The sequence below is a fragment of the Chinchilla lanigera genome, unplaced genomic scaffold (genome assembly GCF_000276665.1).
Source record: "Chinchilla lanigera isolate Chin_1 unplaced genomic scaffold, ChiLan1.0 scaffold00012, whole genome shotgun sequence".
NCBI classification, from domain to species: Eukaryota; Metazoa; Chordata; class Mammalia; order Rodentia; family Chinchillidae; genus Chinchilla; species Chinchilla lanigera.
The window spans coordinates 4,430,055-4,455,082 of NW_004955413.1; the positions used below are offsets into that span (position 1 = coordinate 4,430,055).

The 25,028-nt window shown below is 54.4% G+C and overlaps 4 protein-coding genes across 8 annotated transcripts in view; 3 read left to right on the forward strand and 1 right to left on the reverse strand.

Annotated features, from left to right (window-relative positions):
* The window catches only part of P3h3 (prolyl 3-hydroxylase 3), a gene marked incomplete in the record, with an annotated part of 11,045 nt that extends 497 nt beyond the window's left edge, over positions 1–10,548 (forward strand). Inside the window, 15 exon segments of the mRNA XM_013511317.1 lie at positions 1–96; positions 881–1,033; positions 1,224–1,434; positions 1,512–1,643; positions 2,101–2,237; positions 2,619–2,708; positions 4,160–4,212; positions 4,310–4,377; positions 4,466–4,590; positions 7,641–7,742; positions 8,041–8,191; positions 8,545–8,662; positions 8,754–8,829; positions 9,802–9,942; positions 10,026–10,548. Of these exon segments, the coding sequence (XP_013366771.1) occupies positions 1–96; positions 881–1,033; positions 1,224–1,434; positions 1,512–1,643; positions 2,101–2,237; positions 2,619–2,708; positions 4,160–4,212; positions 4,310–4,377; positions 4,466–4,590; positions 7,641–7,742; positions 8,041–8,191; positions 8,545–8,662; positions 8,754–8,829; positions 9,802–9,942; positions 10,026–10,202 (1,830 nt within the window).
* Positions 10,549–10,638: 90 nt separating this feature from the next.
* On the forward strand, positions 10,639–17,365 carry Gnb3 (guanine nucleotide binding protein (G protein), beta polypeptide 3). 3 transcript variants are annotated; one of them, XM_005378830.2, is made up of 10 exons: positions 10,639–11,613; positions 11,864–11,950; positions 12,205–12,243; positions 13,558–13,664; positions 13,742–13,805; positions 13,920–14,082; positions 14,168–14,234; positions 14,317–14,518; positions 15,691–15,907; positions 16,657–17,362. In XM_005378830.2, the coding sequence occupies exons 2-10, from the start codon at positions 11,894–11,896 to the stop codon at positions 16,761–16,763; spliced, it is 1,023 nt and encodes a 340-aa protein (XP_005378887.1). In that variant the 5' UTR covers positions 10,639–11,613; positions 11,864–11,893; the 3' UTR covers positions 16,764–17,362. The 3 variants fall into 3 exon arrangements, with proteins under 3 accessions (XP_005378887.1, XP_013366791.1, XP_013366792.1); XM_013511337.1 differs by having other exon boundaries at positions 13,742–14,082; positions 16,657–17,365; XM_013511338.1 differs by lacking the exon at positions 10,639–11,613 and having other exon boundaries at positions 11,626–11,950; positions 13,742–14,082; positions 16,657–17,365.
* Positions 17,366–18,656: 1,291 nt separating this feature from the next.
* On the reverse strand, positions 18,657–20,863 carry Cdca3 (cell division cycle associated 3). The gene is made up of 6 exons (XM_013511344.1): positions 20,760–20,863; positions 20,380–20,546; positions 20,026–20,155; positions 19,427–19,720; positions 19,151–19,254; positions 18,657–19,018 (listed from the first exon to the last, which is right to left on the reverse strand). The coding sequence occupies exons 2-6, from the start codon at positions 20,497–20,499 to the stop codon at positions 18,863–18,865; spliced, it is 804 nt and encodes a 267-aa protein (XP_013366798.1). The 5' UTR covers positions 20,500–20,546; positions 20,760–20,863; the 3' UTR covers positions 18,657–18,862.
* A 612-nt stretch (positions 20,864–21,475) lies between these two features.
* The window catches only part of Usp5 (ubiquitin specific peptidase 5 (isopeptidase T)), a 15,303-nt gene continuing 11,750 nt past the window's right edge, over positions 21,476–25,028 (forward strand). The window contains exons 1-2 of one of the 3 annotated variants that reach the window (XM_005378836.2): positions 21,476–21,795; positions 24,582–24,707. In XM_005378836.2, coding sequence (XP_005378893.1) covers positions 21,685–21,795; positions 24,582–24,707 — 237 coding nt within the window. In that variant the 5' untranslated portion in view covers positions 21,476–21,684. The remainder of the gene's footprint in view (positions 21,796–24,581; positions 24,708–25,028) is intronic. The other 2 variants (XM_005378833.2, XM_005378834.2) reach the window with 2 other exon arrangements.

The following is a 25,028-nucleotide window of genomic DNA, read 5'->3' on the forward strand; positions in this document are numbered from 1 at the left end:
CCCGGGGGCGCGGCGCGGCTCCGCGTGGGGCGAGCTGTGCGGGACGCCTTCCGCCGGCGGGAGCCCTACAACTATCTGCAGAGGGCCTACTACCAGGTGCGGGCCCGCGGGTCTCAGCGCTGCCCGCCGCGTCGTTGTCCTACTTCGAGCAGACCGGGAGAGGGCGGGGTGGGACCAGAGCGAAGATGGAGGGAGCTCTGGGCTTTGGTTTAGTGGTTTTGTTCTTTTGGTTTTGACAGGGTCTCACTCTGTAATTCAGGCTGCCCTTGAACTCATTATGTAGCCCGGGCTGGCCTTTTAACTCGCGGCGATCCTCCTGCCTCAGCTTCCCAAGTGCTGGGATTATAGCCGTGCGCCCCCACGCCGGGCAGTTTGGTGGGTTTTACTGAGACCGAGGCGGAGTGAGCGCCGCCTGTTCTCGGTTGTGAAAAGCACAGGACGGCGGGCGAAGCCGGCGTGGTGGAAACGGCGTGTTTGTGTGTTTCACGGAGGAGGGAGGACTTCGGGAAGGTTAGAGGGGCGCCGGTGAGGCTGAAGGCCGGAAGTCGGAGGGAGCCGCGCGGCCAGGGACGGTAGCCACAGTCGGACGCCTGATGCCTACGTGGCCGGGAAGCGGGGCGCTGGATCATACACCTCAACGCCGGGTCCTAGAGACCTGCGGCTTTGGCTGTTGCCCCGGTCGCCCCCCTTTTCCACTTTAGGTAGCCGTTGATTTCACGCTGTCACCCTGAGCTCCTCTGATCACATCCCATCCACTCTAAAGTTTTCAGAACCCCTTTCCTTAGACACTGGGCTCCTGAAAGGCTCACAGTCCGGCTTCTAGAGGGTCTACAGTGGGAACTGCGGGCCGGCTCTGACGCCCCCACCCTCGGCCCCTCAGTTGAAGAAGCGAGAACTGGCGGCAGCAGCAGCGCACACCTTCTTCGTGGCGAACCCCATGCATCTGCAGATGCGGGAGGATATGGCCAAGTACAGACGGATGTCGGGGCTGCGGCCCCAGAGCTTCCGGGACCTGGAGACACCCCCGTACTGGGTGAGACCTCTGCGCTGCTCTTGCCTGGGCTCCCCTCTGACTGGCTGGATACACCTGTCTCTCTGGACCAAGGCTCTGAGTGGCCTCAAAGCAGAGGAGCTGTGCCCCAAAGGAGACCAACACTGCTGTTCTGTTCACCACCTAATCCGCCCCCCATTGTCAGATGACTGACTGCTCCCCTCCCCCACAGGCTGACTATGACACTGGCCTGGAGCTCTTGGGACGCCTGGAGGTGGGATTGGCTTTGCCCAGGCTGGAGGAAGCCCTGCAGGGGAGCCTGGCCCAGATGGAGAGCTGCCGGGCTGCCTGTGAGGGGCCGGAGGAGCAGGAGCAGGAGACTGAGGAGGAGGAGGAGGAGGGAGGGGCAGGGAGCCATGGTGGCCTCTACCCAGCCATTGCAGGTGAGGGCGAGGAGTGTGGGAGGGTGTGGAGTGGGCTCGCGTCATGCACAGCCCCTTGCTGGCCCTGTCCTCTGCAGGACACTGGATTCGGGTCCTGCAGTGCCGGCAGCGCTGTGTGACAGACATAGCCACCCGTCCAGGTCGCAGCCTCCCAGTTCCCGACTTCTTCCCCAGCCAGCTGAGGCGGCTGCATGAGGCCCATGCTCAGGGTGAGCTGGGGAAGGGTGGGCCCTGGGGTGCCGGGATCATCTCTGAGGGTTTGCTGAGCCCCACCTTTCTGTCTCTGGATCTGTAGTTTGCCTGTCAGGGCCCATGGGAGCGCCCCTTCAGGAGGAGGCCCCTTAGTGTGCTCTCTTTCTTTGGCACCACTACGAAAAGCTTGGGTGATGGGTTCATCACCGGGCCCCTTCTGCCTTTGCTGCCTGTCACCTTCCTTTTATTTCCTCTCTTCCGCTTTGGCTTCTGCTGGCAAAGGTATGTTTGAGTAAGCTTAGCAAAGAAGCAAGGGGTGGGCACCTCTGCCAGGCCGGCCAGGGCCTCCCGGAGTCTGTCGGTTGGCCTGGGTTATGGCATTTGCCAGTTCTGCCTTTGTCCAGCGTCCACCTGTGCCCAGGGTCATTGCATTTCTCTGCCTCTGTGTCTCCTCCCCCATCCCTCCGTCTCCAGTGGGGAATCTGTCTCAAGCTGTGGAAAATGTCCTGAGTGTCCTGCTCTTCTACCCAGAGGATGAGGCTGCCAAGCAGGCGCTGACCCGGTACCAGGCCCAGCTAGGCGAGAAGGGGCTTGGCCTTGGGCCAAGAGAGGTATGGGCTCTTGCACTGACTACTAGAGGGAGCCCTGGGTCACACAGATGTAGCTGAGAAATAACCTGGACGCCTCTCACTCGAGTGCTCCAGCCAGCATGGGGAACCCAATTTCAACATCCGGCTTCTGCCTCCAGTCCTGCTCCCCATGGAGTCCACTCCTAGTTCCACTCTCTTCCCTTAGCCTCAGTCTTGCCTACCCCTACCTTGTACTCACGTATGTACACACACGCACTCCTGCTACTCCCCCAGTTTGACCCCCAGAGCCAAGTGATGCAGTGAAAGCTTAAGTAGCATGCAGGCCTGCCCTAGATCGGGGTGCCCTGCCCTCCTCCACTCTACCCTTCTCCTTGTACCCCTCTGCTCCCATCTGCCCCTCAGGACATCCAGAGTTTCATCCTTCGGTCCCTGGGGGAGAAGAGGCAGCTCTACTATGCCATGGAGCACCTGGGCACCAGCTTCAGGGACCCTGTGAGTGACTTCTCTGTGTCCCATCCCGACATCCCTGCCACCCAGAGCACGGGACCCTCCATGCCTGTGTCACTTCCCCTGGCCCCAGGAGGCTTGGGAAAGCTCGTCACCCCAGCGTCCCAGGGACAGGCAGTGGGCCTGTACTTCGCAGTTACTTTGGGATCGTTCAGGCCTGAGAGTCAGCCCTCTGCCACGAGCGCGCTCCGGACCTTGTCTTACCTCCACCTCAGTTTCCTTACTTGTTAATCACAGCAATCACACCTGTCCCACGGGGCTGAGGAAGAATATATATATTATAAGGTTTTTTGTGGTACTGGTGATTCAACTCAAAACCTTTAAACTGAGCTATACTCCTCGCCCCTTTCTTATTTTTTATTTTGAGACAAGGTCTTGCTAAGTTGCTCAGTTGCCCAGGCGGGGCTGGAACTTGTGATCCTCCTGCTTCAGCCTCTCAGAGAGCTGGGGCTCCCAGCATGTGCCACCTCATCTAGCTGAAGCTGTATCACCCAGTACAGAGTAGAAAGCTCTTTCCTTTGCTGTGGTCACAAGGGCCAAGGGAAGGGCAGCAGCTGTCTCCAGTGAGTTAGCGTGGAGCAGCGATTGTCTACTGACATTTTAGGGTGGCGGATTCAGCTTGGTGGTGCCAGGCATGTGCAAGGCCTTGGGTTTGATCCCCAGCACTGCACACACACATGTGTGTGTAAACACACACACACACACACACACACACACACTCACGGCAGATATTTTGGACGCAGTACTTCCTTGTTGGTGGTAGGAAAGGGATTTGTTGTAGAATGTTCAACTTTCCAGGGCTCCATTCAGTAGATATCAATAGTACACTGAGTCGTGACAATCAATAATGTTTCTAGGGGCTGGGGATTTAGCTCAGCGGCAAAGCGCCTGCCTGGCAAGCGCAAGGTCGTGAGTTCGGTTCCCGGTACCGGAGAAAAACCAAAAAAAAAAAAAAAAAAGTTTCTAGATGTTGCCTGATGTCCTCTGGGGGCAAAATCGCCCTGGCTGAGAGCCGCTGGACAAAAGCAAGGGCAGGGGAGCTAGCTTATATCTCATGCTGTCCCTTACTAGCCATGTGATCTTGAGAATGTTACTTGACCTCTGTCTCAGGACTCAACTATGAGTCCATTAACCCTGTTTCATGAGACCATTGTGAACCTGAAATGGTAAATTCCACTTCCGTGTAGAAAGCTCTCACACCGGCACCTGACGGAATAAGTGCTATGCAAGCTGTCGTTGCTATTGTTATTTATTATCACAGGTTTGTCCAGTGCCCAGGGTACTGTGCTGAGTCACCCTGATATTGGACCCAGGGCTTTCCCATCCCTGCCTTCCACTCCAGAAGCAGGAGGACCTTAGTGTGGTGATTCAGAGTCTAATGTTGGGGGTCTCAGGGACTGAATTTGTGGGTGACAGACTTTTCTTCATGGTCACAGGATCCCTGGACCCCAGCAGGTCTCATCCCTGAGGTGCTGAGAGCAAAGCTCAGGTAGGGAGTGCCCTGGGGTGGGGGAAAGGGGAAGGGGAGCTGGGAGGCAGGGTCTGGGCTGGCCTGTGCACCCCCTGAGTATGTCTGCACCCCTGAGAGAGGATCAAGAGAAGAGACCTTGGGACCAGGAGCCTCCACAGCCGACGCCCTTGGCCTATTGGAAGGGTGAGCTCCTGGGGGCAGGAGTCCGGCGCGTCTGGGGCTGTCTGCTCTGAGGATCCCCAGTGACTCAGTGCTGTCCCTTCCCCTGCAGATGTCCTCCTCCTGGAGGGGGTGACCCTGACCCAGGACGCCAGGCAGCTGAACGGGTCGGAGAGAGCAGTGCTGGACGGGCTGCTTACTCCTGCCGAGTGCGGGGTGCTACTGCAGCTGGCCAAGGTTGGAAGGGTCATGGCCTGCTCCTGTGGGGTGGGGGTCCTGGCCATGCCCCTGCTCGGCCCATCTCCATTCTACACTGGGGAGCATAGGAAACCAAGCCCGATCTGGGGATTGCCACCTCTTAGCTGGCATGGGGTGGATGTTCTTTACAAAGAAATTTTGCTGCAAGTTGATGGGAAGAACAAGAGAAAACCACAGAGGCCCAGAAATGGCTGCGTGTGCAGGTCCTTGGTTAGCGGATTGCGTCGTGAGTGTGGTGACACGCAGGCACCTTTTTCCATCCTTGTGTCAGCTCCTACTTTGGATCAAATGGCCCATACCCGAAGGTTGACTGTACCTCTGCGTGAAGCTTGGGTCCTTGTCCTAGGCTGTTACTCATTCAGCAGCACTCTCAGAGCCTCTGCTGTGTAGAGAAACTGCCATATTCCCGGGGCCTCGGGGTGCATAGACTCTGCCTTTTGGGAGCATGTGTATAGACAGGGCGTGCACAGGCAGAGATGTGGACAACACACGGTGAGTTTGATAAAGAAGCATGTATTCGTCCCGACAGCACTGATGCAAAGTCATGGGGGCTTAGCAGAGTGGTGGCCTTTGAGTTCAGTCTTACCCAGTCTTAGCCAGGAAAAGGGGTACAATGGAATGTGCCTGCAGTCCTACTAGCCAGGAGGCTGAGGCAGGAGGATTACTTGAGCCCAAGAGATCAAGAGAAGCCTGGGCAAAATGGTGAGACTCTATTTTAAAAAAAAGTGTTGGGGAGCGAGGCAGGGGTGAACCTCAGCTGTAGAGTGCTTGCCTGTCTTGTGCAAGGCTAATTTGATCACCATAGCACAAAGAATACTAGCAAGAAGGGGAGGAAGGTCAGGAAGAAGGAAGAGGAGGAGCATTCTGGGAACTGTAGTAGAGCACCAGGGAAGTCTATTTAAGCATCCCCGAGCCCAGTGTACTATCTGTACAATGATGTAGTGAGGATTGTGTGAATGAGAATGTGGTAAAGCACACACAAGAACACAGCGCTCAGTGTTGGCTGTCGCTGTTGCCATCAGGCTGTGTATTCTCAAGAGGTGATACAAGGGAAGAGGGAAAGAACCCAGGCCGGAAGCTGGGGATACAGCTCAGATGCACAGCGCCTGCCTGGCAAGTGTGAGGTCATGAGTTCGATTCCTGGTACCATTTTAAAAAAAGCCCAGGCCGGATGCTGGATAACCTTGCCAAGGAGTGTGGGATTTGTTGGTGGATGGTGGACAGCTGCTGCAGAACTTGAGAGATGACTTCTGAGTGTCTGTAGAACCTTCAAGTACAATTCCGGAGTCAGCATCGTGTAGAAGCAGTGGCGCCCTCTAGTGGCGCTGTGCAAAATGGCGTGATTCGGCGCGGTGGCTTCAGTTAGGCCATCTCATTGGAATAGCGAGCAGATGAGAAACACACTTAGAAAATCAAAAATGAACTTGGTGTGTGGCAGTGCAAGCCTGTATTCCCAGAACTTGGAAGGCTGAGCCAGGAGGATCACAAGTTCCAGGCCAACCTGGGCAGTAGAGTGAGTTTTAGGCTAGCCTAGACTGCTAGTGAGACCAGGTCTAAAGAAAAGAAAAGGCAAAGTTGAGGTGGACGATGATGAGTGGAGGGAGTAAGGGTAACTCCCAAACATCAGGCTTTCCTTCTGCTCCTTGCTCATGCTGGACTCATTCTAGCTTCCACACCTTAGCCGCTGCTATTTCCTCTGACCTGCATGGCTGTGTTTGGGTGTCACCTCTGCTGTGAGCTGTCCCCCAGTGTCTGCCCGGGGACGCTCAAGATTGTAACACTGGGGCCTGGGGATTTAGCTCAGCGGCAAAGCGCCTGCCTGGCAAGCGCAAGGTTGTGAGTTCGGTTCCCGGTACCGGAGAAAAACCAAAAAAAAAAAAAGATTGTAACACTGTTTTAATTATCTTATGGCACTTTATCGCCCTGTGAATTGGTCTGATTTGTTTATTTATTTTTTTTTATCACCTCAAAATATAAATCCCAGGTAAGTCCGGTGGCACAGACCTGTAAACCCAGCTACTCAGGAAGCTGAAGCAGGAGGATCACAAATTCCAGGCCAGCCTGGGAAATTTAACAAAATGCTGTCACAAAATACATAAATTTAAGAAAAAAAGGGCTGGTGATATAGCTCAATAATAAAGCCATCCCTGGGTTCCATCCCTAGTGCCACTAAGTAAATAAGCAAAAGTCTCATAGAGCAGGGACTTTTCCTCCACATTTGTGTTCCTGGTTTCTAGAAGAGGGTCTAGTACATAGTAGGTGATCAGCACAAATGTGTTGGATGAATTGAATATAAGAATAGAAGCTTTGGATAGGGGGGTGTGACTCAGTGGTAGATCACTTGCCTGCTGTGCATGAGGTTCCCAGCAACACAAAAATAAATAAATGAAGATTATGTGGCTTGAGTGAGGCGGTGAGGTCCTCAGAGATGAGGTCTATAAGGGGTAGCAAGGCAGTGGTATTTAAATTTGAGATTTGAAAAGTAAACAGAAAAATGGCTGCTACAAAAGGGAAGAGCCCTAGTTGTAGATTCCCCAGGCTGTGGGGGACCCCTAGGTGATGCACATTGTTGTACAGGTGCTTGGTGACTAGGGCTCAGCATCAAGAGGCTGTGGACCTCTTGGTATGAAGGTATGAAGAGTCAGCTTCTAGCCCAGACTGAGCCTGCCTGCCAGGTTTCCTTTTGGGGTCCTGTTTCCACAAAGATGCCTGTATTTCCAGCTCCTTGGGATGAGTGACAAGCTCTTCTGGTCCCCAGCTCTGTCTCTCTTCCCCTTCCCTCTTGGAGGTCCCTTCCCTGAGGTCTGTCCTCACACCGTGTGCTTGGTGAATGACAGTGAAGGCAGCCATGACTCTAGTCATTCTCTGGGAAGGGCCTATAGCTCAGAAATAGGAGCCTCCGGGGAGCTACGGGAGCTTCCAGCCTCTTCCAGGGAATGGGAAGGCTGGATGGAGGGAGGGCCCTGTAGGCCTGTGGCTGTGATGTAGGCCAGGGAGAAAGACACCATGTGAATTCCCTTTCTACCCAGGATGCAGCTGGTGCTGGAGCCAGGTCTGGCTATCGTGGTCGTCGTTCCCCTCACACCCCCCATGAGCACTTTGAGGGGCTCACAGTGCTCAAGGCTGCACAGGTGAGAGAAGGTGTCCTGCCTGGGGCTGATGAAGAGGTGTGCAAGAGACTAGCACCAGGGCCTAGGCCTGTGAGGAGGAACTTTCCCACAACCAGGACTACCTGAGAGCTAGGCCGGGGCTGAGAAAGCGTGTCTTCAGGGGCCTAGGCACCTGGGGTGTTGTTGTCACAGTGGTGATGGCCACAGCCAGCTGCTGAGCCTCCAAGGCATGTGTGGACAGTGGAGGAGAGGGCAGGGGTGAAGGCCGGGCCATCTGCCATTGCCTCGCTCCTTCCCTGCTCTGCCTTCTGCCCCACAGCTGGCCCAGGCTGGCACTGTGGGCAGTCAGGGTGCTAAGCTGCTTCTGGAAGTGAGTGAGCGGGTGCGGACCCTGACCCAGGCCTACTTCTCCCCGGAACGGCCTCTGTATCTCTCCTTCACCCACCTGGTATGCCGCAGTGCCATTGAAGGTAACTGCTGGGGCCCCAGCGTGCCTCCCCAGACTGCTAGGTACGGCACTGCCCGACCCCCCAACCTTTTAGTCCAAAAAGATTCCAAACCCCCTGACCAGGGGGCTGGGGATTTAGCTCAGCGGCAAAGCGCCTGCCTGGCAAGCGCAAGGTCGTGAGTTCGGTTCCCGGTACCGGAGAAAAACCAAAAAAAAAAAAAAAAAAAAGACATAATGCTCACAAACCCCCTGACCAGGTAGAGTCTGGCTTCTTTGTGACCCCAGGAGCCTTGGGGCGCTTGTGGTGGTGTGAGTTGTGGGGTGGGGGGTGAGCAGGGCTGTAGAGGTCTCACCGGACCCCTTGACGTGTGCCAGGAGAGCAGGAGCAGCGCATGGACCTGAGCCACCCTGTGCACGCCGACAACTGCGTCCTGGACCCGGACTCAGGAGAGTGCTGGCGGGAGCCCCCCGCCTACACCTATCGAGACTACAGGTGGGTGCAGGCAGGTGGGCACACAAAGGTCACCCCACAGCTGCCCAGGCCTAGGTGGGCTCCCACTGCCTCCTGTCCTCTTCCTTCGCAGTGGACTCCTCTACCTCAATGATGACTTCCAAGGCGGGGATCTGTTCTTCACCCAGCCAAATGCCCTCACTGTCACGGTAGGCGACAGAGGGGATTGGGATGACACAGGGCCCAGCTGTGGGGTCAGAATTCAAAACAGAAGCTTCTCAGAGGCAAATCCAGGGAAATGGCTGGGCTGCTGTAACCCTTCCCTGCCTGTGTCTCCAGGGCTCCCGGCCACCTTGCTGGGTTCAGGGCTCTTTCGGCAGAAGTTGATTGCGTCCCCCCAGTAGCTCTCTAAGTGGCCCCCCGGACCCTGCCTTCCGGGTTCACCTCACCTCCTAAGGGAGAATGTGTCCGTGGCACTTGCCTGTAGTCTGGCTCAGGAGGGTGAGAAAGTAGGATCTCCTGAGCCCAGGAGCTGGAGGCCAGCCTGGGCACCATAGCAAGACTCTGTCTCAAAAACAAAAAACAAAAATGGAAAGTGAGTGAAGCATAGCCTGGATCCCTCTGGAACCCCATGACCCTATTTTAGGGATTTGAAAAAAATTTAAAACTGTCCTTCCTCCTCCCAGTATGACAAGGATGGCGGCTAGTGTGCAGATGCTGGAGTGGAGCCCAGGTTTTGGCTTTTAACCTTCCTGAGGCTCGGTTTCCTAAATGGGAGTGATGATGATAGTATTTATTTATTTATTTAAATGATGCTGGGGATTGAACCCAAAGTCTTGGGCATGTTGGCAAGTGTCCCACCAGAGCTATGCTCCCAGTCTTAGAGTAACTAGTTTAAGGATTTTGTTTGAGTTTGTCTGTTTGTTTTGAGACATGGTTTCACTAGTTCAGGCTTGGCCTTGAACTCATGATCCTCAGGCCCCCTGATGGCTCTCAGCTCCCAGCTTGGACCTGAGCTCCTCCAATCTCAGGGAGCCATTTCTGCTCCCCAAGTGGAAGCTGATTTCCCATGGGTCCAGAATAGGTCCCTGAATTAAGACGCAGGAAATGAGGGAAAGAGAGCCACCTGGGAGGCGGAGGCGGGTTCTCTGTCTCTGGATCTGAGCCCGCTGGCCCCCCAGGCCCAGGTTCGTCCTCGCTGCGGACGCCTTGTAGCCTTCAGTTCTGGTGTGGAGAACCCTCACGGTGTGTGGGCTGTGACGCGTGGGCGGCGCTGTGCCCTGGCGCTGTGGCACACGTGGGCCCCAGAGCACCAGGAGCAGGTAAGAGAAGGGGGCTGGGGAGAGACCCTGTTCTCCTGAGGACTGAGGCCCCAGGACTAGCCTCACTCCCCCCTCCTCTCCAGGAATGGGCAGAAGCCAAAGAGCTGCTGCGGGAGCCTGAGCAGGAAGAGGAGGAGGAGGAAGAGGAGGAGGAGGATGAAACCCCCAGCAGAGACCCTGTCCCAGAGCCCCCCAGCCGCAAGCCCCAGCGGACCCACGACAGAGCTGGGAAAGCACCATGGGTCCGAGAGGAGCTGTGAGTGGCTGAGACTGTGCCTTGGGAGTGTGACCACCTGGCTTGGGAAAGAATTCCCGAGAAGTCTCTGCATGATGTCAGGAGCCGAACGTGAGCTCACCGTCCCTGCGTTCTCCCATGTGGGATCCACAGGGCACCAGCCTGGACTCGGGGTGCTCACCAAGCCTGGGAGTGGGCCTGGCTCCAGCTGATGGCCCTGCAGCTCTGGGACAGACAGAGGACACTGTGCCTCCCTGAAAAGCAATGGCCAGGGCTGGAGGCTGACTGCTTTCCGCGAGGATAACGGTGCTGTGTCCTCCCTCCCCACCTGCTCAATAAAGGACTTGATGACCCCTGGGTCCCTGGCCAGAGCCCTCATCTGATGTGTAACAGTGTCTGTGGTGCTGGAGGTAGGGACGGCTGTGGCTGGCCAAAAAGGAGACAAGTGTCTTTGGGTCTCCCAGAGGCGGGGCTGTGAGAGCCTGTGATTTGTCAGGGAAATCTCTGCCACCTGCTTCCTCATGCAAATGGGCCCAAGCCCCCACCATCTGCTCCTTGGGCCTCCACTGAGCCCCGTCTTCCCTCCCTGCACAAGGCTGAGTGGGGGCAGCCTACCCTCTGCCTCCTGCTTTCACAGCCCGTGGGGCCCCGTGAGTCACTGGGCAAGGAGCAGTCCAGACCCCCGTCCCTGATTTCCCACCCAGGATCAGGCCCAGGGGCAGCTGGTTGGGGTTTGTGGAGAAGAAGGATTATCCAGATCAGTCCCTTCTAATCTCAGCTCCTGTCTGCACCCTCCCACATTCGCAGCCCTCTTCCCACCACCCCCCTCAACTAGGGAACAGTTTGGGGTATTGACAGCAGGGCCATCAGTTGTCCTTACACCCTGGCTCCTGGCCTGGTCACTGAGCAGGCCCTGACTGCCAAGATCGTGCCCACAGGTGGGGGCCAGAGGCTGGGGGCCACCCTAGGGGCTGCTCCTCTGTTCCCTCCCAAACCCCGAGCCTTAATCCTCACAGCTTTGCTCTGATCCATGGGCCTGATGCTCTTATCTCTGCCTGCAGACTGACCAGGAAGGGACCCTCCACCCCCCACCCCACCCCCGCCCCCTGGCTGGGTGTGGGGTCTGCTCCTGTCTCTAGTGTACACTCCTGCCCCCACCCCTCCTCTGAGCTGCCCCAAGTTTCTAGAACCACACACGTCCTCCCTTCCTGGCCTCCCCACCACCACCCCTGCCAGCCGATTTCATTTGCCTGACGTCGATGTCCCTGGCCCCACCCTTGCCTGTCAGTGCCCCCCCTCCCAGCCGGGGCCAGGCCAGGCCAGCTCCTCTGGCAGCAGAGCTGGGGCAGGTGACAGGCAGGCGTCGCAGCTGAGGGAGCGAGGAGGCGCCTGGGATCCAGAGCTAGAAACCTGGGAGAGGTCCAACCAGCACCCAAGTAAGAGGGAGCTGGCCCGGGCTCTGCCCTCTGGGCTTGGGGGCTGCAGGGCGGGCACAGGTCGGGCTGGGGCTGGGTGTACCAGACGCCAGTTGGAAGGATCTGACCAGGGTAGGGGTGCGGGAAGACACCCCCATCTCTTCTCTGTGTCTTAGGTGGGCTCCAACCCTCAAGAGTCTGGGGTGGGTGGTAGAGGATAGAAGCCTGGCCTGGTGGGGCCTCCCCAGTACTTACCTTGTGTTCCCGGCAGGAGCCGGAGCTACCCCTCAACCTCTCAGCCATGGGGGAGATGGAGCAGCTGAGGCAGGAGGCGGAGCAGCTCAAGAAGCAGATCGCAGTAACCCCAGAACCCTCCCGCTGGGGACCCCAGAACACACACTGAGGATAAGAGGGCGTGTGGCCTGGAGGGAAGGGCTGGGTTTGCTGAGAAACTTTGGAGACCTTTGACTTCACTGTGACTAGACCTCCCTGACCTGAATCTCACATTTGAGGCCCCCTAACCCCTAGAGCCCCATCCTGTCTCCCTCCAAGGCCCGTACACCACACCCCCCACCCTGCTGTAGCCACCCCTGATGTCTGCTTTCCCCGCAGGATGCCAGGAAAGCCTGTGCTGATATCACCCTGTCAGAGGTGAGACCTACAGCCCCCGCCTGAGGCAGGGTATGAAAGGAGAGGACAGGAGCTCCCTAGCCAGGGATAAACTAATGGCACAGCATGTCCTTGGAATAAGGAAAGGCATTGATGAAGTCATTCCACAAATGTTTAGCCAACCTACTTTGACCAGCACTGTATTGATGCTGAAGACTCAGACATTGTTCCTGTCCTGTTCCATAAAACAAGAGTGATGCTACCCCTTCCCAGAGCAGTGAAGATGAAGGGGGTGAAACTATTTTGTAAATCATGAAGCCCTTATGGACTCTGATTAGTAGTTGCCTAAGGCTGCGTTTCACCCATTCTACCACGCGCGCTTCTTCACATTTAGACATCTCTAAAATCAGGATGCACCCAACAATGGATAATGCCTTTCAATTCGAACAGGTAGCATTTTTTTTCTTAGCGATTATACAATAACGGGCTTCTTAGAGCTGAAGCCATCTTAAACTGGATTAAATATGCTAGTAATAAGATTAAAGATCAGATTACATATGCAAATAACAAGAGCAACTATCATGAGGCAGACACTGAGCTAAACTGCTGAGGTACATAATTTCATATATTGGATAATCCGTATAATTTCATATGTTTCATGTCACCTCTGTAAGGTAGGTGCTATGATAAGCCTCACTTTACACCTTCAGGATCGGAGAGGTTAAGTAACTTGCACAAGATAAAAAAGCAAGGGGCTGGGGATTTAGCTCAGCGGCACAGCATCTGCCTGGCAAGCGCAAGGTCGTGAGTTCGATTCCTGGTACCAGAAGGAAAAAAAAAAAAGATAACAAAGCAAATACAGTAATGGCAATCAAATCTGTTGACTCTGGAGCCCAGCCTAAATCTAGAGGCTTGCTGGCATTCCAGGGGTACAGGAGTACACATTCTAGGAGCTGTAGCGTAGGGTCTTGGGGACACCAGGGTTAGAGCTGGGCATACTGCGGTGGTGAGCAACAGACAGCAGGCTCCTACTGCCTTAGGAAAGACAACTGCGTCATCTTCCAAAGTTGGTGTTCAGTGACACAACTGGGGCAGCCTGAGATCGACCAAGGTGAGAGTATTTACATGGTGGAACCCCAGTCTAGAGGAACACTGCTGAACACTTCCCAGCAAGCCAGGGCTACACAAGCATCTGTGTCCCGCAGGGTTCTAAGTCACACCAGTGCAGGGGTGGGGTGGGGGTTGGTTTACTCCTCTAAGGTTGGAGAACCTACTTGGAGCCTACTGCTAAGCAGGAACTCATACAGATCAGCATCTGTAGCAGATGCCTGACATCTAATCCCCCTTTCTTGGCAGCTGGTGTCTGGTCTAGAGGTGGTGGGACGAGTCCAGATGCGGACACGGCGGACGCTAAGAGGGCATCTAGCCAAGATCTATGCCATGCACTGGGCCACGGACTCTAAGTGAGGCTTCAGAGGGGCCAGAGGGGCAGGGGCGGCAGGGAGGAGAGATGTGGGTGACACGGGCACACTCTCCGCAGGCTGCTGGTAAGTGCCTCACAAGACGGGAAGCTGATTGTGTGGGACACCTACACCACCAACAAGGTACCAGCCCTGCCCCCACCGACCCTCCATGGCCACACCCTCCTGGGTGGCACTCTGCCCACTGCTCTGCCCCTGCCTGGCTGGAGCTCAGCCCTGGTCCCTCCTCTGCCGCAGGTGCATGCCATCCCGCTGCGTTCCTCCTGGGTCATGACCTGTGCCTATGCCCCATCCGGGAACTTCGTGGCATGCGGGGGGCTGGACAACATGTGTTCCATCTACAGCCTCAAATCCCGTGAGGGCAATGTCAAAGTCAGCCGGGAGCTTTCTGCTCACACAGGTGAGTGAGACCCTCTGTGCTGTCCGAGAGGTCTGGGTGGAGCATGGCCCTGCAGCCAGGGCATTGTCCTTGTAACCACCTCCAGGTTATCTCTCCTGCTGCCGCTTCCTGGATGACAACAACATTGTGACCAGCTCCGGGGACACCACATGGTGAGGGCTGAGGCTGTGGGTGCTGAGGCTGGGGAAGGGGCCCGTCCTGGGTACGTGTGACTGCCTTGCTCCCTCCTGGCAGTGCCTTGTGGGACATCGAGACAGGACAGCAGAAGACTGTGTTTGTGGGACACACTGGTGACTGCATGAGCCTGGCTGTGTCTCCTGACTACAAACTCTTCATTTCGGGAGCCTGTGACGCCAGCGCCAAGCTGTGGGATGTGCGGGAGGGGACCTGCCGTCAGACCTTCACCGGCCACGAATCAGACATCAATGCCATCTGTGTGAGTGCCCCACCCCTGCGTCCCTGGTCCCTCCTGTGGCTTCCCCAGCCCTTGCTTTTCAAGTTTTCACTCTAAAACCATTTCACCTTATGTGACAGTTTCAAAACTAACCAAAAGGGGCTGGGGATTTAGCTCAGCGGCACAGCACCTGCCTGGCAAATTGCAAGGTTGTGAGTTCAATTCCCAGTACCGGAAAAAAACAAACAAAACTAACCAAAAGAATTCCAGGAACCCTTCAGCCAGATTCACTGTTAAATGTTTTGCTGTTTCCTTTATCATTCTGTCTCTGAAACTCAGCCTCCCGAGTAGCTGGGATGATAAGTATGCACCACGAACCCTGATGTTTTTTTGCCCAGGACCCAATTCATTGCATTTCTTTACCACATTTTTAAACTTTTTCTTTTCTTTACTGGGGATTGAATCCAGGGCCTTCACACTAAACTACATCACCAGCCCTATTTATTTATTTATTTATTTACAGGCAGCGTCTCTCTAAGTCACTAACTTGCTTGGGTTGGGCTTGAATTTGTGAATCTTCTGCCTCAGTTTCCCAAGATGCTGGCATTATAGAAGTGTGCTTCCATGCCTGACTTCTGGAATCATTTTTTTAGTCTTTAAATGGAACCATTCTCAGGCATGGTGGCACAAGCCTATAACCCCAGCACTTAAGAGGCTGAGGCAGGGGGATCGCTGTGGGTTTGAGGACAGCCTGGGTTATGTAGTAAGACCCTGTTTCAACAAAACTAAATAAACTCAAACAACTGGAACCATTTTCCTGCCATGACATTGGCATTTTTAAGGCGTACTAATTAGTTTTCCATACGTTCCCCCAATTGAGTTGATCTGACGTTGTTCATGATGAGATCAGGTTGTGCAGGTGAACCTGGCCATGTTTTACGACCCACCCCCAGCCCACAGGCCTAGGAGTCTGAGCCAATCCCCACCCCTCTAGCCTGTGGCCCTGGGAGAGGCCCAGTGCTCTCGCCCGCCACATAAGACGACCTTGCTTGCAGCTTTGTAGCAGGGAGCACAAAGTCCTCTGTGAAGAGCCAGGCTACGGCTGCTTCTCACTCCAGGCCAGGACAGAGAGAGACAGCTTGCCCTGAGCCATCAGAGCTAGGAGGCAGGCGGGGTGCCCCAGGTCCGAGCCATGCCCTTCTCCCGTGCTGTAGTTCTTCCCCAATGGAGAGGCCATCTGCACTGGCTCAGACGACGCCTCCTGCCGCCTGTTTGACCTTCGGGCAGACCAGGAGCTGACTGCATATGCCCACGAGAGCATCATCTGTGGGATCACGTCTGTGGCCTTCTCGCTCAGCGGCCGCCTGCTCTTTGCAGGGTACGATGACTTCAACTGCAACGTCTGGGACTCCATGAAGTGCGAGCGTGTGGGTGAGGACCCACCCTGCCCGCCCTCTCAGTTCCACCTCGTCCTGCCCGCTATGCCTAATGCAGACCCCAGTGCCTGGATAACTCTATCTCTGGAAGCCTGCAGCCCCTGCTTCTCCACTGAGGGCCATGTACCCCCAAATGGAAGCGCTCTAAGCAGCCCTCCCCCGTGTCCTGCTGTGGCCGCTTCCTGCTGGTCTCCCCAAAACTCTGGACCTTGGTATCCAGTCTGTCCTGGTGTCTGAGGTTTCAGGGCCATGAACTTTAGGAAAAGGAAGCCCAGGAAAGCTGTGGGTGGAAAGAGAATTCAGGAGATCTGGAGTACCCCTGGGCCTGGTTTTATCTCAGGAGAGGCCGGTGCTATAGGGCCAGAGTCAGGATCCAAATCCTAATTTAGTTCCTTACTTTCTGAGTTCCCTTGCACAAGTCACTTCTCTGGGTCGCCCTTTCTTCTTCTGGAACAAAAGCACTGGACAAAAGGGTCGCCCCTTCCCCTTTGCCTGTACCCTTGAGGTGACCCTGGCCTCTCTCACAGCACACTGACATTTCCAACCATTCTGTCTGCCCCATTTTATCCTCAGCCAAGTGGGGATGGAGGAACTGGCCTCAGGAGAAACCCTGCCCTGAGATCTCATCCTCCCAGGCCCTCGCTCCCTTCCAGCAGCCGGAAGCCCACCAGCCTAGGGCTCCTGCCCACACAGATGTCTGAATCAGCACACAGGAACAGGTTGATTTCTTTCTTTCTTCCTCAGGGATCCTTTCTGGTCATGACAACAGGGTCAGCTGCCTGGGGGTCACAGCTGATGGGATGGCCGTGGCCACTGGTTCCTGGGACAGCTTCCTCAAAATCTGGAACTGAGGAGGCTGGCAGAAGGAGGCGAAGGCATGGAGAATTCAGCTGCCCCCCCACACCCAGTCTTTCCTAGTTCTCTCTCCTGTCCCAGGGGCCGTTCCCACTAAGCTTCCTCCGTGGAGGGAAGTGGGGAGTATGGGAGTCTGCTTGTGGGAGGCAGCCACAGGGACACAGGGGCAAAGAGCTGCCCCATCTCCTCCCACAGCCTCCTTACTGCCTCTCCCTGCACGAGAGAGGACAGCCCACCCCTAGCTGCCCTTCGCAGCCCCGCCCAATCTTCTAGGCCCAGGCCCCAGTCCCTGGAAATATGGGCCACGTGCCCGTGACCGCAGCTCTGGCACCTCTAGGCTCCTGCCCCCTTCCCCTTATGCCTTCTCCTTTTCCACCTTTTGTTTCTCTCCCAAAGCATCTGCAATAAAGTATATAGCACCTTGGTACCTCTGTGCTGATTGGTTTCCGAAGGCCTGGGTTCCATTTAAGGGCAAGAAGGTGTAACAGGTGCTGTGATACAAGCAGTAAGAAGGGTGAAGGCAGAAGGGTCAGGAGGAAGTCCAAGCTGGGTCAGGAAATGTGAATTTAGCCAGTGGCTGGGGTGTGTGTACAGACAGTTCACCGCAGCCTGCCTATGAGGCTTGGGTGTGTGCTGTGCGGGATTCGGGTTGTACAAGGACTTGAATGCCAGGCTACACAGTCCAGACTATTTTCAGGGCAATGGGAGGCTCCTGAAGGATTCTGAGCAGCATGTGATCAATGAAGATTCTCAGGAAGACTGCCCTGACCAGAGTGTAGCTTGGTGAAACGGAAGGTGAGACTGGCACCCAGGAGATGGGGTAGGAAGCAGGTGGCAAAAAATACAAGAGTGATAGAGCTGGGTGTGATGGCAAAGGCCTGTAATCCCAGTACCTGGGAGGCTGAGGCAGGAGAATCACTGTGAGTTTGAGACCAGCCTGGGCTACAAGTGAGTTCAAGACTAGGCTGAATGGCAGAGTGAGACCCTGCCTCAAAAACAAAACCACAAGAATAAAAACCAAAGATACAGGAAAGACACAGAATCATTGGGATTTAATGACCAGCTGTTAAAACGTGAGTAGCAAGAGGGAAGGATTTGAGAGGAAGGCCATGGTTTGGATTTGAGCAGCTGGGTAGATATTTACAGGGGTAGGAGCTAAGGGACGGGGAATGTCTTTTAGGGAAAGAGCATACATTCAGTTTTAGACAAACTGACTTTGAAGTGCTTCTGGAGCAGCTGGGTAAAGATCAGGACTAGAGAGAGACCCAGAAATTACCAGAATAGTAGGAAAGTCAGAGGCTGGGGATTTAGCTCAGAGGCACAGCGCCTGCCTGGCAAATTTCGAGGTTGTGAGTTCGATTCCCGGTACCGGAAAAAAACAAAAACAAAACAAAACAAAACAAATAGTAGGAGGGGCTGGGGATTTAGCTCAGTGGCAAAGCGCCTGCCTGGCAAGTGCAAGGTTGTGAGTTCGGTTCCTGGTACCGGAGAAAAACCAAAAAAAAAAAAAACAAAACAAAACAAATAGTAGGAAAGTGATAGTTAAAGCCTTAGAAATATACACTAAGGGAGAATAAGAGAAAAATCAAGGACAGAGCCCCAGAGAACACCACGATTTAAGGGATTTGAGCAAAAGCGGCTCAGAAGTAGAGTGGGGAGACTCTCAGGGAACACAGTCCTCTAGGCTGCCATTCTTCACACAGAGGACCCTGTGCAAACCTCAGGTCTAACTTCTTAAAGCATTGTTTAAAATTACTTCCTATGGGTGTGGTGGCACACAAGTAATCCCAGCACTCGGGAGGCTGAGGCAGGAGGATCACTGCGAGTTGGAGGCCAGCCTAGCCTACAAAGTGAGTTTAAGGCAGCCTTAACTGCACAGTAAGACCCTGTCTCAAAAAGACAAAAAAAAATTCCTTTAATATACAAGAAATACATAAGACACAAAGAAAGCCCAATAAAGCTCTAAGTCCCCGAGTTGGTAGTTTAAGAGAAGTCAAAGCAAACAAGCCTTTCTCCAGTCTCTCTGGGCAAGGAGGTCTGAAAGGACACAAGGTTACCAGGCACTGCATGAGTCCAGGTTGGGCCCACACTGGGCTTAGTTCTCTACCAAAGGAAAGTGCTGATTTTCTTTGTCATGGTCCTGGGCTGGCTCCCGTGCTCGCCCTCCAGTTTTCACAAGTCGTCCAGTTCCAAGAATGGCTCCTTCCTTTAGTTCCCTGACATTGTCACTCAGAGGAGAAGGCCGCTTACCCTGCAAAAGGAGGCAGTATGTGCACTGGGGGGCTGAGAGGTGCTGTTCAGGCATGGGAAGATCTGGGTCAAAGGGCCTCCCATCCTCTCTGTTGGATATGCTAGTGATGGCTTTTCCCCTCCCTCCCTTTACCTGTCGTGGTGTCAGGGTCCCAGGGGAGTTGTCATCCTGCAGGATGGTGAGGGGAGATCTCCCTAGGACCTTGCTGTTTTGTTTCCGTCTACTGCACTTAGAACCTAGGGTGATTAAAGCAACTTAGAACCTAGGGTGATCTAGCCTGGGTCCATAGGCTAGAACAAGCCCTCAAATTGGGGGCTTCAAAACTGGCAGCTTACAGTTTATTCTTCCCACACTCCCCCATGGATACTATAGTTTCTCTTTTCTGCACCTTGCTCTTGGATTTTGTACCTGAAGACTGGGGAGTCTCAGGATCTCTCGCGGGCTTGTCTGCGCTCTGGCTGGCCACCGGGGTTTCAGTGGGCTGTCTAGCTTCCTCCTTGGACAACGCCTGTTTAGAGGGGAGCTTGATCTGGTTCCGAGGTTTTGTCTGGTCTTCCAAGGATATCTGAGTATCCACAGACAAGTCCAGTTCAGAAGATGAAACTGCTCCCAGGGCCAGAACAGGCTCTGGGGGAAGATTTGGTTTCGAGGCTTCAGTCTCAAATACTTCACTCAGCTGTGTCACCAGTGGACTCTCAGGGTCTAGAGGAAAGAACGGAAGTGAGCATCAACATTCTACACAAATCATTCAGCAAGGAGGATCCAGGAGCTTAGGATTCGCACCCAGATAGGTGAGAGAGTGGGAAGAGTGCAATTAAGGTGAGAAGAGTAGGATGGGAGCTGGGGGTGTGGCTCAATGGCACAGTACTTGCCCCGCATTCGGAAGGCCCTGGGTTCCATCCCCAGAGACACAAAAAATAAAAGGAGAACCCTGAGGGGATGGACACTGACTCCACCCAAGAACAATAGGTGACAGCCTCACTGGCACTCCCTGGGCAGACACTCACCTACACTGCTGGTCTTCATAGGTGTCCGTGAAATGCCAAGGGTAGGAGAGCGAGGATCTGAGTCCTGGGCCTGCTTAGGGTCCTCCAGCTCTTCTCTGGCTGGCAGGCTTGTTTGTGGAGAGCTCTCCACCTGTCAGGACCATAGGCTAGAACAAGTCTGGGTCCTGACTTCTCTCCCCATATTTCCGGCGGGAGTTAGTAAGTCCCTGAGACGTTCAGCCCACCGCAGGGAGATTAAGAAGGCAGAAAATAAGGGTTCAGTAGGGTCAGGGGTTTGTCTGCGCCCTCATGATCAGGTTGGGCAGAAGTCCAAAAATCCAGGTTCTCTGTTTTCCCCACCCTGGCCTCTCGTACCTGGATAGGCGTGCGCTGGATGCCAGCACTAGGCGAGCGAGGGTCTGCTACTCGAGCCAGATGCTTGTTATGTGGTGGAGGCCGTGCTGGAGTGGCTGGGAGGCTCTTGGCTGAGCCCATCTCCACTAGCGGTCGGGACAGGGCCCGCAGGGTAGAGGAGAGGATGCCTGTGAGAAGTAACTCGGGTCTTAGCTATTACCGCGACCATGTACAACCTGTGACTCCAGACCACCTGATTTTTCCAGTTTCCAGCTGAAGAACCTCCCGGTCGCTGGCCCAGAGGCTTCTGCGGTGCGAACGACTGACGAAACTTTCCAAAATATTTATTCTGGGTCTGCTGAGCCCTCTAATTTATTAATTAATTTTTTCAAATTACTTACCGGGGTCCAACTCCACCTGTGGGTGCAAACCAGTTTGAGGATCAACTCCCAAAAGTTACAAGTTTCAAACTTCCCGCCACGCCCCCTACCCCGACTCTATTGGCTGAGCTAACGTAGCTTCCCATAGGTCCACTGTGTGAGACCCGCCTCCAAAGGGAAAGCCATTGGTCTCAGAGGATGTCTATCATAAGGGTTGTGGGGCCAATGGACTAAGGCTTCCTTGCCTAGGGGTGACGTATACTTGGTAAGAGTTGTTCAGTATCTGCTTGGAGATGTCCGTCACGAGATTTTGAGGAATACCAATCTTCGCTTTGAGACCTCCAGTGTTAAACACAAGCCGTTTTATTAAACAAAATAGACTCATTAATTATTACGCTGGTATACACAAGAATTCAATTGGAGTTGTGATAGTTTTCCTGAAACGAGAGATACTAATTCTTATTGGTTGACGGGGTTGTCAATCACCCTCTTAACTTGTCTCATTGGACGGCCTCTTTTCAAATACCAAGAAAAATAACTGCCTGTCTACTTTTCGACTGATAACTCCCTAGGAAAGTCTGGGGAATCCAGAGGTTTAAACAACTGTTAGCTTCTGCCCTTCAGAAACTTGAGGACCGAGGGAGTCCTCAAGTCTGAGCAGCCGCCGCCACGAAGTCCACCTGGCTATTCTGCATGCGCTCCTGCCCTGGAAGAGTAGGATTGGTCCTTTTGGCCCTCAATCGAATGAAGAGCGCTTCTTATTGGCCTTGGGCGAGAGTAGGGCAAGGGGCGGAGCACTATCCGCAGGCTGCGTCCAACTGCCATTCTCGCGTGTCTGGCATTCAGCGCATGCGCCAGTCGAGCAGCGCTCATTGGCTAGGAGAGTAGAGGTGGGGGACTGGGAACAGTGAGAGCCGCCGTGTGTGGAGGAGCTACTGCCGGTGTCATGGCGGAGCTGAGCGAGGAGGCGCTGCTGTCAGTATTACCAACGATCCGGGTCCCCAAGGCTGGCGACCGGGTCCATAAAGACGAGTGCGCCTTTTCCTTCGACACACCGGTAAGCCCCTTCCCCACGCCCGCAGCGAACACGACTTCCTTCCATCGCCCTGGTCATTCTGCCGGGGCCTGCGAGGCTCGGGCCGCCGCCTCCCCGCGGTGCATCTTGGAACCTGTAGTCTCCCGCGCTCCTCTCCGCCGCTGTTCTCCATTAGCTGGAGCCTCCGCGTGACTACCGGCCCCGGAAGCCGCCGCGCCTGATCGGCGCGTGCCCGCGCCGCATAGCATTGTGGGCTTTGTAGTCGCGTGCCTCCCTCACTGCGGTGCAAGCCTGGGGGCTGCAGCCAGACAGTGGACTACATCCCCCAGGCAGACTCGAGAGAGCCGGGAGCCGACCTTGCTAGGCGCGCGAGGCTCTCCGGGTTTTGTAGTCTCATAGGGGAGGAATGGGGCCGACTCCCCCTTGTTGTGGTCCCGGTTTGGGAGGGTGTGGACGGCAGTTCCTAAGCGGCCCGTAGTCTGGAAGTGAGCTGGAGAAGGGCTGGTTATGAGGAACACCGCGTTAGCCAGCCTCCACCCGCAGCTGATAGGGACAGGGGCAGGGAGATGGGTCATGGTGGTGGGGAGGGAGGAAAAGGAGAGGAGAGCTTTAGTCGTTTCTGCTATAGGTGAACTATGGCTGCAGACCCTTCCCCACCCTGCCCATCACTGGGAGCAGAGAGAACCCGTTTTAAAGTATTCCCGGAGAGATGCTTTCTTTCTGGGCGGATGCTAAGGGCCCTTTCCCATCCTGCTCCCACTGTTGCCTAGTTAGACAAAGCCACCACCCACACCCGTGCTTCACGTTTTGCAGGCTCCACCCGGCACCTCCCTTCCCGTGGTTCTACCTTCCTGTGTCACCCTCAACCGAGACGAGCCTCCAGGCCTCAACTGAGAGGGCAGTAGCTTGGTTGGGATCCGCCCCCCTCCCCACCCCTCCCCGCAAGCCGCTGCTGGGCCTTGCCCAGAGTGTTCAGCCAGACCAGCTCATGGCCTCAAAATTGCAAGTCAGAGTGGAAAGGCTTCATTAATGCATCGCCCGTGCTTAGTATAGCAGCATGATGTGAGGCCCAGTTCAGGGCCACCACTGAGATTTGTGGTTTGCTGGGCTTTGATCCGGGCCAGACAATGTGCTACTTCTCTGAAGTCTGGCTTTGGCAGAGGTAAAAAGAGGACTGATCTGAGCGGCGCTCCAGGGTTCCCAATCCATGGTGAAACCAGCATCTCTTATTTCCAGCTGAAGAGCTCCCACTTTCTTCCCCTGAAGGAAAGATTTTTCTTAATTATCAGCAGATGGTAGAAGTCATTGAGTCTCTCTACATTTGAATCTTGCCTCTGTCTTTAGTAACTACTTTGAATAATCAAAAAAGGGGTTTTGTCATTTTCTGACATTTCCCTTTTCATCCCCAGTCAAGAGATCTCCAATGTGACTTAGTTGCTTTGCTAACCAGCTCCCAGCGTATTTGATTATCCTCAAATTGGGTTCACGGAAGAAAAAGCTTAGCTGATCTCCCTGGTGAGAAATGCTCTATTTGTTCATGAAGACTGCAGTCCACACTATTCTAGGGAGTGGTACAGAGCAACTGATAGGACCAAGAACTGCCTTAGACTCTGCCCTGTTTTTAATATCACAGCAGAGAAAATTTTCAAGGCCACTGAGACTTTTATTCTGGGAAAAGGATGCCTGTTGCTCAAAGCCTTGAAGGCAAGACTCATTGTCTCCAGTTCCTCTCCCACCTTCACCATCACTGTTTGCAAAGGGACTGGTAGACCTGCTCAGCTCTGGGGTAAGCCCATCTTCTCAGCTGTGATTCTGGGTAGACGCTTGTCTTGCTCAGTCCTTTGGCAGTAAGTGTATAGTAACTATCTCAGCAGATCCTGCTTGGTTTTCAAAGAGGGTGGTGGCTTTGAGGTTGGAGGTTAATGGGACAGCAGTGGGGAATCTTACCAAAGGGAGGGAAGAGGAAGGCATGGCTGATGACTGTAGAATGCTCGACTTGATGACCTTCCAGACTGGGGCAGGTCTAGTGCGAGTTGTAATGTAAACAAGGCATTGTTCCCTAGAGCGAGGCTCAACGGGACAGGAGGGAGATGACTGTGGATCAGGGCTCAGCTACCTAGCAGAATGTGGTAGAGGGAAGATCAGGCCTTTAGGCAATCTCAGGTTTAGGTGTACTGTTCAGTGCTGGAATCTGTTCCTCTAGTCTGGAAAGTTTCTGAATTATGGAAATGAGGTAATGTTTCTTTTTGGCGTCCCAGGTCTGGGATCAGTGTCTTCCAGGAAAAGACCCCTTTTCCCTCTGAGTGTGTTTCTTAGCTCTGGAAACCTAGTGTTTGGTCCCCATTTTCTTTGTGGATCTCTTGGCCTCAGACAAAGAGGTTAAGCAGTGTGTGGAGATGCACACCTGTAATCCCAGCACTCAGGCTGATACAGGAGGATGGCTGCGAGTTTGATGCCAGCCTGGGCTGCATAGTAAGACCCTCTCTCAAAAAAGAAGTGAAGGGAGTCCTCAGATTGATTGTGATTGCTGGGTTGCAAAGCCCAAAGGAGCAGAGCGAAGATGAATGATGACTGAGAGGTGTTGTTTAATCTCCTGATGTTCTTGCTGGTTGTTGGCAAAGTCATAGGAAATGGGGGAGAATGTTAGGTTCCAGGTTCTAAAACGCTAAAGAAGAGCCAGGTGTTGTGGTACATACGGCTCTGTTCCCAGCACTAGAGGCCAGCGTTTCTGACTCCCAAGTCCTTGCTTTCCCAGCCTCACCAGGCTTCATCCTCCTGCGTTTCTTCCCTTGCCTCGTGCCCTGCAGGAGTCTGAGGGTGGCCTCTACATCTGCATGAACACATTCCTGGGTTTTGGGAAGCAGTATGTGGAGAGACATTTCAACAAGACGGGCCAGCGTGTCTACCTGCACCTCCGGCGGACGCGGCGCCCGGTAGGAACGTGGGGTAGGGAGGGGCTGGGTGTGTTTAGACACAGTCCATAGGGTACCCATATGGAATCTGGCAGTTCCATCTGACACCCTGTTGCTTTCAGTTTCTCCCTACTTTCTTTTTTGGGGTTAAAACTTGCTACTTGCTAAGCATGGTGAATCACTCCTGTAATCCTAGCACTCTGAGAGACTGAGGTAGAGATCACAAGCTTGAGCCCAGCCTGGGTATCTTGGCAACTTAAGAAGACCCTGTCTCGAAATAAAAAAGGCCTGGAGAATGTAGCTCAGTGCAAAGGCCCTGGGATTCATTCACCACTACTGCTC